Consider the following 12,537-nt stretch of genomic DNA (forward strand, 5'->3'; position numbering starts at 1 on the left):
ATTTACAGTGTTGCTCTTAAACCTGTTGACATTGTATGATACATTGTACATTACTGATTTTAGTCATTTCCCCCCATCTCTTCCTTCTCTGGAACCTTTTAGTACCTTCTCTCTCCCTTGGATTTTGAAATTTCATAATTTGGTTTGGTATAGACCTTTTTTTGTGTGTTTCTTTGATATTCTGTTTTTTTCTTCCAGGTTCCTATTATTCAGATGTTGGAAGTCCTAGACTTACCAGATCGCTAACCTTTTTCCCCTCCTGCTTTGCATTTTCTTTTTGTCCTGCTTCCTGGAGATTTCCTTGACTATGCTCGAATCCTTCTATTGAATATAGTGTTTTGTCTACCTTATTTTCAATTTATAGAGTTCTTTTATATCCTGTCATTCTTTTTTCACTGATGCAATTTCAAGTTTTCATTTGCTCCTGAGTTTTATCACTCCAATCAGTTCCTTCTTCCTGTTTTGTTTGTTTTTTTTTTTAAACATCCTTTTATTTCATTTATTTATTTTTTGGCTGCATTGGGTCTTGGTTTCTGCGCATGGGCTTTCTCTAGTTGCGGTGAGCTGGGGCTACTCTTTGTTGCAGTGCGTGGGCTTCTTATTGCGGTGGTTTCTCTTGTTGTGGAGCACAGGCTCTAGGGCGTGCGGGCTTCAGTAGCTGTGGCTCATGGGCTCTAGAGCGCAGGCTGAGTAGTTGTGGCGCACGGGCTTAGTTGCTCTGTGGTATGTGAGATCTTCCTGGGCCAGGGCTCAAACCCATGTCCCCTGCATTGGCAGGCGGATTCTTCACCACTGTGCTACCAGGGAAGTCCCATTCTGTCTTCCTGTTTTGATCTCTTACTTGTTGGGGGCTTCCCTCAAACGTGTGATGGTCCCTGGCTGGCTGTTAAGATCTAATTGGAAGCATCACTTGGACAACTCGTTAACTGATGGGCCTCACTGCAAGGATTTGGGGACCACGCCTCTGAACTCTGAGCCTGCCTTGGGTTCTGTAAGACAAACTGGTTTTCTTGTTCCTGTCCTAGTCACTCTCTGTAGGTACCAAGGTTGTGCTTCCTCTGTTCTGCCATGTCAGTTACCACTCCGTTATCCAGTCTTTCCACCTTTCAAACATTATTAAAAATCATCTGCTGTTTATCCTGTCTTATGTATAGCCTTTTTAAAAAATGCCTTTAATTCTAGTGAGATGATATCTCTGAAAGAAGGGGGAGAGGAAATAGATTTGTGGTCCGTCTGCTCAAACTTAGATTTATTCTTTGAATATAGGTTCTAAGTTTGAAGTTTTAATTCAATATAATGAACGATATTAATTCAGGCAATATTTTTGATTATACCTATAATTAGAATGTTATACTTTGCTACTAAGGCCTTGAGTATGAATTCTGTTCAAACCACTCACCCTACCATATTGTCCATTAATGTGCAACATAGATGGACTATTACACATTTTTCAGTTAAAGTCATTGATTCTTAATAAACATATCCAAAACTTGTGAAAAGGGGGAGGAAAAAAGTGAATTTCAGCTTTATTCTTTTAATGGGTTAAAATCAGAGGCAGTAGGCACAGTGGGAAGAGTCATTGTGTGGGGACAGGATTTCAACAGGTACTTGACCTTTAATGATAAGTTTTGGGGGGTTGTTACTTACTAGCCTCCTAGGTATGATTATTTTCTAGTCTTCATAATTAAACCTGAAGTCTACTAAGCCGCCTTTCCCCTTGTAAAGATTGTAAAAGTCCATCTATTCCATCCTTAGTGCTGAATGAAGATAAATACTCTTCTTCAGTGACCAATTGAAATAATACCTATGAGCATTAAACTGTCAGTAGTGTTTTTTTGCTACTTGATTTTTTTTGTATTTGCATTTTATACCCTTATGTGTGTCAGTGTAGTTTACTGAGGTTGTGAGCCAGCAATGGTAAGGCTTTAATCATAAAGGACAGTTATCTTAAATTTTCAAGCAAGATGAGAGGAAAGTAATTTGCTGGCAGCTAATATATCTAGGCTTTGCTCAGAGGCCTCAATTCTGCCATCCTTTAGTGAATACTAGATGCTGGAAAGTTTGAATAGTTTCAGGAGTAGGCCTGTGGAAGTGTTTCTTTTGTAGGATCAAGCCAGTAGACTGTAAGTTGCTGATACATTAAATGAGCCCCCATAGGACTATAGACCACATCTAATTAAAAATTTTTAATGTTTTAGCACTAATATTTCCAAAGACAAATCAATATACATTCATAATAGAACAAAAATTTTTTAATAGAGGAAAACAGAATAAATAGCACCCAGAGCTCTACCAACTAGTCTATATTTTGGTACATTTCCTTACTATTTTTATTCCCCTCATATATATAGATTTTTGGTCAGAATTGACTTTTATTACGTGTAGTGTATGTCATATTATACCCTAATAGTAGTGACCTTAAAAGATAACTTGCTTCGTTTAGAATCAAAGTATTTGAATGAGTGAATTTTCATTTTTCATGCTGTATCTGTTTTTTGAGATTCTAAAATCACACATTAACCAAATAGCTTAAGGACCATATCAGAGTTTTAGTTTAAAACATTTCTAGCTTGAAGGAGAAATTAGTCTTCCAAATAGTGATACTTTTCAAATATGTTGCATCTAGAACTTTTTGTTAATAAGGAATAAGTGGCTTTGCATAAAGCATCTGAAGCAAGCAAAATGGTGTTTTATATACCATTTGGATATTTCTGCTTATTGGATACTGGCAATTTTTATTTAAATGCTCTGTATTTTAAAAAGCATCAACTAGATTTTCTCCCTGCCTCACCTTTCATGTATTTGTGGAGTACACTGATGGGAGAGTGTGACAGCATTGTGAAAACTATTTTATATTAGTAGGAGGAAGGAAGGCTCATCTGAATTAGTAAACAAACAAAAACCAAAAACAAAACCCAGCTTTAAAATTGTTTGTATTCTGTGGTATTAAAGAATGCTACTATTCCTTCCAGTTGCTTTCAGTGATTGGGATTTGGTTATTGGCCTTACTTTAAGGAAGAGAATTGTCCTAACATAATTTAGGCCATTTTAGTATTTGACTATTGCCATGTTCATGGGCTCTTCACAAATAAATGGATACTTCTAAAGTGTTTTAAAGATAGTTCATTCTCTAGAGGGTCTCAGAAAGTTCTTTGTCACCTATCCAATACCACTGCAGATAAATTCTCACGAATTTGTATCTTTAGTAACATTTACCTTCCAGTTGTAACTGATCTTAAATAATTTCTCAAACACTTGTTGAATCCTAATTTGTCCCAGATTCTGTGCTCAGTAACTGGAGGTAGGAGAAGAATCTTCCTAACCTGGAGAAGTTTGTTTACTTAAGAGGGTGGTACTATGCAAGCCGCTGAGACCATGGAACAGAACAGTTGGTAAATTCGATGTGTGAGTGCCTGCTGGCAAAGGGATCCTAGAGGGAAGATGGGGTCAAGCTTGCTGGGACAGGAGGAAGAAAAAAGCATTGCAGGCAGAGAGCAGCATGGGTGAGGCAGGAGTGTCAAGTAACACGTAGAGCAGAATTAGTACAATTTTGATATGAATGGAAAGTATTCTCTGACGTTCTCATTTGAGTAATGTAATGGCAGTCTTACTTAAACATGAAGTGAGAAGTTAAATTCTCCGAGTTGTTTTATCCGTTTTTTTGGATGCAAGAGAATCTTTAAGCAGTACCTTTTTGTCCTCCAGATAAGGAAACTGAGGCCCAGAGAGACTGACCACCCCCAGCTTTTTAGTGATAGAGCAGCCGTGGCATGCCCAGCCTCTGATTCGAAAACGTTTGTTTTGTCACACTGTCTCCTGAACTAATACATTTATTATTGGTGTTCATTTACTTCAGTGAAATGCTCCTGCGTCGGTATTATATAAAGCATTACATTTTATTGTAGTAAATGAATAGAAATAGGAAATCTCAGCTTCATTTCATTGCTTAAGGAAAAAACCCTGAAATCTTATTCTAAACTTTTTATGTTAGTATAAAGGTAATTTATAACAGGTGCTTGCCAGGTTTGATTATAGGTACTATATCAGGCAGCATTTTATAACCCATTTCTCAAAGCTTGTCTGTGGCAGTCAGAGTGTAGAGGTTTCCCATAGAGCTGCACATGATATCACACTCAGGCAGTTCATGGAGTGTAAGAAAAATCTTAATGCTTTATCGTTTGACATTTTAACCAAGGAAAAAACCACACTTTTATAGGTTTAACTTACTGTGACATTTTCTTCTATTTCCCTTCCCCTTCAGGTATCTCCAGGGCAGCTTACTAAAAAGTATAGCTCATGCTCAACAATATTTCTAGATGACAGCACAGTCAGCCAGCCTAATCTTAGAACCACAATAAAATGGTGAGTACAACTAGGTTGCCAAGGGCTGAGTGACAGACCCCCTTATCGCTAAAAGCATCCTAGCCATACATAATTTCATTCATTTGAATTGTCCTTTTCAGTGATCAGGTTAAAAAACTGGTGTCAACTATATATTGATTACAAGGACCTAAATATGAATTTTCAGTTTCCATTTTAATCTTAGAGTGCATGATAGAAGGGAAAGCCAGTTAGCAAATAAGAAATCCCAGAAAAAGTATAAATCTTTATTTGACGCATTTCTGTTGTTAAGACGTTGTTGAACATAATGAGAAAGAGAGGTACTTTTTATTGGCTATTTCTAGAAAAAATTATTTCTTTATGAGTTGTAGTCCTAAAACAATGTATACTACTTTGGAAGCTACTCTTAGAAGAAGGAACAGATTGTCCCCTACTGGCACCAACGTGAATCTGCATTTAAATTTAATTGGATTTTGTCAGATTTATCCCACTGTGCATTTTTTTTCTTGCACTATTTCTGTATGAAATTTTACTTCTCCTTCCTGTCCCCCAAAGAGGGGGAAAATATATCAAACCAGTCTTAAGAAATACACACTCAAGCTTAATTTTTTTGTAGATGAAGTTTGTTCAACTGAGTTTTTAACTTAATAGATACATTTAATTTTTGCTTATATATATAAATAGATCTCCAACACACAACTGTATCAATCACAGCAGAGAACAACAAAAGAGATGAGGTTTCAGAAACATGGCTGTGGTCAGGCTTATACTTAAGAAGACACGAACAGTGTCATGATGACGAAAACTGTTCCTTAATTTCTGGGAGCACCTCATAGTCCACGATCGGAGATGCACTTTCAAAACACCCTAATGATGAACCTTTCAAGTTTATTTAAGAGAAAAAATCCAAACGGGATGCAGAGCTTCTTGCCTCCTCCCTTGCGGTTGTCCACGAATTATTAACATCTCCTTAGGATATGAATGTTGATTTTCCAGAACACAGTTTGGGAAATGCTATTTGAAAATATTAATATCCTTATCCTTAATTTTATTTTTTGTCTTAAGTTTTTTATTTTTTGTCTTAAGTTTATAAGCTAATTATATTTTTAATTGGTTTTTGATGTGCCAGCTTTTTTTTTTAGCTACTTAAATTATCAGTAACTTCTACTTTAATTAAAGACAGCAAGTTCACAGTCATAATAATGTAACTGTCCTCTCTTGCTTACAATAATAGTTGCAGTCAAATCATGTTTCAGCACAAACTGAGCTCCATCTCTCTCTAAAGTCCTGAGTTTGGGCACTTATCACATAATCACTGAATGTTTTTATTCAGCCAAGACACTGAATCTGTGAGTACAAAAACCACCCTACTTTGGCTAGAGTCACAGCTTCTTTTGAATTCAAAAGAGTCTGATGTCCAGTATATAATTCAAAAGTACTTTGAAGATTAACCTTGCTCAGGGACTTCCCTGGTGGTGTAGTGGCTAAGAATCCACCTGCCAACACAGGGGACACGGGTTCGAGCCCTGGTCCGGGAAGATCCCACATGCCGCAGAGCAATTAAACCCGTGCGCCACAACTACTGAGCCCGTGTGCCACAACTACTGAAGCCCATGTGCCTAGAGCCCGTGCTGCGCAACAAGAGAAGCCACCACAATGAGAAGCCCACGCACTGTGACAAAGAGCAGCCCCCGCTCACAGCAACTAGAGAAAGCCTGCGTGCAGCAACAAAGGCCCCGCGCAGCCAAAAATAAATAAAATTTAATAAAATTTAAAAAAAAAAAAGATTAACCTTGCTCAGACAAGTAGGTTTCATCCCTTTTTTTTCAACCTAGTCTAATTTTGGAAGTACAGTAAATTTTAATTTGCTTTCATTAAGTTTTAAAAATGATCATTCATCACATTCATTATTGGTGAAATAAAGGTTTACTGAGAAAATTAATAGGGCCAATTGGCTTTTAGGAATGTTTTTGAAAATGTTTATCATGGAGTTAGTTTTCAGTGGGGTAGTTGTTCTCAGTGGGTTAGGTGAGCCTTATTAGAATCACTTATGCAACTTTTCAAGATATATGTTTCTGAATGCACAAAGTCCACCCGCCTGCCCCCGCCTCCAAGACACAGTGTCTGTCTGTCTGTCTCTCTGTCTCTCTCACCCACGCACACACACCTTTTGACAGGATGGGGAATGATGTGAAGCATGATTATATGGACAAAAGCATCCCGAGTGATTCTCTGATCTTAACCCTAACTCGTTCATTCCTAAACTTTGCTGCACACTGCAGTCATATGGGGATCTTTAAAAACAATCCTGATGCCCAAGTCATACCCAGTGCCGGTTAAATCAGAACATCTTGAAGCAGAAGCCAGGTAGTTTTTAAAGCTTCTCAGATGATCCCAGTATGCAGCTGAGCTTGGGAGCCACTATTTGGTTAGAGGGCAGGAGAAAGAGAACGGCTTCTTATAATTGGTGGGACCTTGGGTAAGTCAGTTTTAAGCCTTGGTTCCCTTATCTGTAAAATAGGTTGTTTAATTAAATGTCATCTACAGTTCAGTGGTCCTTTCCATCATAAAACTTCTAATTCTGTGATTTTAAAATCAATTTGAAGATGAAACTTTGAAGCACTATAGAAGTATCCATCTTTGATGCTAACAATGTTACAGGCCTTTATACAAGTGCTAAGATTCTATAGACCTATTATAAAATTCAGATTTGCCTTCCCTCAATTATTTTGAGTTTCATTTTAGACACTGAGAACAAAGGGTATCATATAACTTAACCAGAGAACCCCTTTGTTGCCTAATATACAACATCTGTGAATAACTTAGGAATATAGTAACTTAAAAAAGAGTACCTAAGGACTTGTATCTGTCTGTTCGTTAATACTTTATTTAAAATAATTTGGAAATACCTGTCATTAATAGGATACTGTAGTATTATGCTGTATTATTAGCACTGATTATTTCAGGATAGCTAGACCTATCATCAGTTTTGTGGCTATAAAATTTTGCTATTAAATTTTCTAATAATTATGTAAAAGTGATTTTAAATCATTTTGGTATAGAGCACTTTTATTACTTACTTTTAGGGAAATAATGGAAAACGGATGGGTAGGTGGATAGCGAACTAAATCAACTGAAATGCAGGGGCTAACAAAAAAACCACACACACACACACACACACACACACACAAAACTATATGGTTTAAATTTAAGCAAGATAGATATAACTTGTACAGGACAGAAGGTTTTGTGTGTAGAAGGACAAATGACAGGGGAAGTATGTAATAATTTATATATTATAATAATCAACCAAAACATGCCTTCTAACAGCATATCTAGCATTTTGGGTCTCCTAATTTTGCTAAAAGCCGAAGAACCTAAAACAAGGGGGAAAGCACCCATGTGTACTGTTCTGAATTAGAGGATTTCAGGGCCACTGGGCCTCTGGAAGGTCTTCCCGCCTTGCTAACCCCTTTTAAAAAATGTCTTCAGGCCTGATATGATAAAAATCAGTTATTACAATGTATTTTTTTCCCTCCACAGTGTGACCTTAGCAATATATTACCACATAAAGAACAGGTGAGCTCTTTTAAAACCTATCTGTTATTGCAGCTAATTAATTTACAAGGTATCAAGTTTAGCATTAGGTAATAACTATAGACGTTACTGGCATAAGCTTTTATTATTAGAGTGCTTTTATTACAATATTGAAGTGAATCATTTATTTTTATCTTAGGACTCTTAATTCTTAAGTTACTGAGCATCCCAAAGAGTATTTGTTTATATGGGTTATATTGATAATTTACTGTATTAGAAATTGAAATTGAGAATTAAAAAAATTAAACCCATTGTATGTTAAAACAGGGTTTTCCTTAGCACTATGGAAATTTTTGAGCTAGATAATGCTTTGTTGTGGAGTGTTGTCCTGTGCGTTATAGGATATATAGCAGCACCCTTGGCCTCTACTCACTAGATGCCAGTAGCACCTTCTTCCCTCCACATTACGACAACCGAAACTGTCTCCCGCCATGGCCAGAAGTCCCCTGGGGACGAAATCACCCCTGATTGGGAACCCCAGTGTTTAACATAAGTCTTTTTTTTTAATGAAAAATAATTATTTTCCACAACAAAAAAATGTTGAGAGAAAAGTTATCTCCTTAATAGAAGACAGCTGATTCTCATATCCATTCTCTCTTCAGTCATTTGTTTTGAAGAAACAATATGAAGAAGATCCAGCCGCATGCAGATACATAGTTGGAAAAAGGTGTATTTTTAAAGCCTTCAGATAATATATTCTTTGATACTGTACCAAAAGTCTGCATGTGCTAGTTTCTTAAATTAGTTAAAATGGAATTCTAAATCATATCAATGAACTTGTAGTAAATACTATGTTAAATTAATACCCATTGATCTGTCATGCATACTGAGTAGGTCTTTTTACCTGTATGTGATATTATAATATTATACCTTGGTCATTTGGAAAGTATTGGTTCACATTTCTTTAGACAGTGTCAAAAACTCACTTTTGTTAGTATCACCACCAATCTTACCAGAGAAGTCTTTTAAATATTGAGAAGTTGTCAAGTTCACAATAGAAGGTACAAGTTTTCCAAAAATCCTGATATTTTTAGCTTGATGGCTTGAATTTTATCATTGGCAACAAATAACTTTAGAGTTATTTTTCTTGAAGTGACAGGCTCACTTTGTTCATTTTTGAAAGAATGACTGTCAGTTGTACGTTCAAATAACGATGGTGTTTGATGAAAAAAGTGTTTCAAATAAAGATGGTGTTCGATGAAAAAAATGACTTACCACTAAGTCACAAGTGCTTTTCCTTAACACAGCCATATCTCAGTACGTAAAAGTGCTTAATGCATACTTTCCACTTATTCAGAATATTAAAAAGAATTACCAAGGTTTAAGAACACTATTAATTTTTACTCTTTTATCAAGGATGTTCTTAAAGCAGAGTTTTAACTGCAAGTGGCAGTGAATAATTGAATGACTTCTAATTCAGTTTGGTACCACTGCCTTGATTCATGCTCAGAAACCAGCAGTTTTACCCACTTTTGCTTTTATACATCCATAGCAAATGTCACACAATGTGAAGGGCAGGTGTCTTAGTATTCTTATAAAAGCAGTTTTGACCTCTTGGGCCTCCTGAAGAGGGGATAGGGGAGAATCCCAGAGGCCTGCAGACCACATTTAGAGAACCGCTGTTTAAATGAGCACAATGTATTAGTGTGGTGAAATTTTAAATAAAAAGCCTGGTTTCTTTTAAAATAAAAAGAATTATATTTTAAACTCAAAACCATTTAAAAGAGACAGGAAGAAATACACAATAAGAATATAAAGAACTAAAGAGGAAAAAAAACAGGAAAAAAGCATGAATCTCATATTCACATTCATTGAAGTTAGAAGAATTTATTGCCCACCACCACTGCTTTATAAAATGTTCTTGCATATTCCAGCGTGAGGTTAGAGGAGTGAAAATATATTGGTTTACTAGCATTGCCTGTTAGGGAGGGTCAGTGCTTATAAAGGCAACTCTGGCTGGTTGTTGTAGAAAAGATTTCACAGAACTTGATGTGCTGAGTAAAAATAGGTCAAGAAACCTTTCTAAGGGCGGAATCCAGGAGAAGAATTTATAAAACTGTTTGCTTTGTTGAAGGTTAAGCTTCCTCTACCCTCTCTCTACTCCTAGCAGATATTTTATTTTACTAAGATAGTAACTCCTGAATTAATTTTTTTTAATGCACATTCTTATTTTATAGAGATGCAGATAGATCCTTGGATATTTTTGATGAAAGATCACATCCACTCACAGTAAGTGTCAATTTTATTAAAGTTGTATTTTTCTGTTATACAGTTGTGTTTATTTCATGCTGATTTGCTTTGAAATTAATTACTAGAAGAAAATTACTTCCTCCAGCTCGAAGTCAAATTCATCTTCCTTTAAGTCTTCTTCCCCACGCCATGTTGTGTCTAGTCATTTTACCGAAGGCTTGTTATATAAGGGGTTGATGGATAAGAACCGAGTTGCACTTTGTATGAATAGTGAGCAGGTAAGTAAACATACCCAAGTAACAGAAAATGTATCTTTTTAAAGGATGATTTTCCATAGCATCAAACAATATAAATATTTATAAATAAACCTAATATGATAAGACCTCTAAGAAGAAAATTAGAAAACTGTTTAAATTTTAAACCAATTAAAATGGCAAAGTTTTAAAATTCACTTCTTCGGGTGCTCTGTAGCCACATGTGGCTGGTGACTGCTGTATAGGACAGCACATTCTTAGAGCCTTATGGTTACAGGACCCTGGAAATATGTTTTCAGAGTTGATTACAGAAAAGTATGACATATGGTGATCAGCAAGACTTTTGAGCCTAAAAATATTGGGTTGGCCAAAAAGTTTGTTTGGTTAGTGAATATATTCAATAAAATTCTTGGTGAAAATGAAAACTGTGTCTTTTATTTTTACTTAAAACCAAACGAACTTTTTGGCCAACCCAATAGTTTACATTTGGTTAGAATTCTGTGGGGAGGAAGGTGGAAATACATAAATTTTCTGAGGTTGTGCCTGTATTTTTCTTTAATGAATGGTGGTGAGTATTGGATCTCTGTGGTGTTGTAGGATCCCACTGTTTATATTTAAAAGACTACAAGACATGTCACCCAATCAAAATTATTTTAAGGGGCACGTGGGCCCAAGTGTGAAGACTGCTATCTTAAGGGTACTTTCAAGTATTTTTCTTCAATGGATATTTATACTGCATTTTTTTCTCCTTTCAGCGAGAAAAGGTTCCAGAGGAATACTTTAAGCATGATCCTGAACACAAATTCATTTACAGATTTGTTCGTACTCTTTTTAGTGCCGCACAACTAACTGCTGAATGTGCAATAGTAACTTTGGTAAGATATTTTTTTTTTCCTAAAGCGTCTGTAGAAATTTCTGTCTTGTACACATGGTATGGTCCTGTTTTTCCCAAATGAAAGTAGGTTCCTGAAATGATCATTCGAAGTTTATTAAGAGAGACCTACCAAAAGAAAGTAACGTTTACACATTTGAGCTTTAATGATCATTACGCTTTAAAATGTTGCCATTGCTTTTCTCATCACAAAACAATTGCTCTTAAAGGCAGCAGCAGAGATTTCTGGTTTCTCCTTCCACACCTGAGGACCCACGTGCACGCGCAGTGCACACACGTGCACACAGACGACGCATGCTGTGGTGGTAGGGTGGGGCAATTACTACACTATCTGGTCCACGGGCAGAAACAGGTTCCGTGTAATTTGAAGCTGAGTCCCAGACTGCACTGCCTGGGCAGTTCTGATGTGTGTCCTGATTGAGAACTGCTGCCCTCAGCTCTCTGTTCCTTGGATAGTGGTGTTAACCATCCCTGCGGTCCTCTTACCGCCTGCATGTGAAGTTGCCCAGGATTAGGTGCCAGTCCTACTTCACAAGGCTTTACTCTAGGTAGCCTGCTAAGCTACAGCTGTGTAAGGACCTTTTTGCCATCCATTCCGAATTCCTATGGTAAGATTTTATCATTTGAATAATAAATCATATTCAAGTGTGAGGTAGTTGGGATTGTTTTACTCCTCCCTATAGCAGACCTGGAGGGGGGAAAGTCAGCTGCATGGTCTGCAGGGAAGGAATACTTAGGCCACTCACTGCCTGCTCCTGTCAAGGCAGAATTTAGGAGAGGAGGCTTGTCCTTTTGGAAGGAGACCCCTCAGTGGGCACTGGATCAGACACAGGCCTTTTCTTGGAGCTACAGCCCACTTGGAGTGCTTAGCACATGCTTGAGAGAGGCAGGAATGGTGCTTGCGTGGGGAGAGCTAGGAAATGTAGGAAGGAGAGCATTGGGGTTGGAAGAGGGGCATTTCTTCGTAGACAAGTTAAGCTTGATGTACCTGCGAGACAGCAGAATGGCAGTGTCTAGTAATCATGTGAATATATGGGATTGGAGCATGAATCTGAGCTAGAGGGAGGGAATTAAGTGTAGCTGTTCAAATGCAGAGAAAGTATGTAAAATAAAAAGTGGGTAGAAGATAGATCTGTAGGGACTATCGGCACTGAAGGGACACACCCCCAGGGGAGTGGCTACAGTGGTAGGGAGACCCAGCAGAGAATCACAAGAGACACCAGGAGAGGGTCAAGAAGGAGAATGGGGTCCAGACGCTAAATG

At 37.2% G+C, this 12,537-nt stretch overlaps 1 protein-coding gene across 4 annotated transcripts in view; it reads left to right on the top strand.

The window, feature by feature from the left end:
* CCNYL1 (cyclin Y like 1) overlaps window positions 1–12,537 on the top strand; it is a 36,347-nt gene that overhangs the window by 13,005 nt on the left and 10,805 nt on the right. For 2 of the 4 annotated variants that reach the window (XM_059051422.2, XM_059051432.2), the window contains exons 4-7: window positions 4,262–4,362; window positions 7,885–7,920; window positions 10,116–10,167; window positions 11,138–11,257. In XM_059051422.2, the coding sequence (XP_058907405.1) occupies window positions 4,262–4,362; window positions 7,885–7,920; window positions 10,116–10,167; window positions 11,138–11,257 (309 nt within the window). Of the gene's footprint in view, window positions 1–4,261; window positions 4,363–7,884; window positions 7,921–8,540; window positions 8,606–10,115; window positions 10,168–11,137; window positions 11,258–12,537 lie in introns of those variants that run through there. The other 2 variants (XM_067026697.1, XM_067026696.1) reach the window with 2 other exon arrangements.

The sequence above is a fragment of the Kogia breviceps genome, chromosome 2 (genome assembly GCF_026419965.1).
Source record: "Kogia breviceps isolate mKogBre1 chromosome 2, mKogBre1 haplotype 1, whole genome shotgun sequence".
Taxonomy (NCBI): Eukaryota; Metazoa; Chordata; class Mammalia; order Artiodactyla; family Physeteridae; genus Kogia; species Kogia breviceps.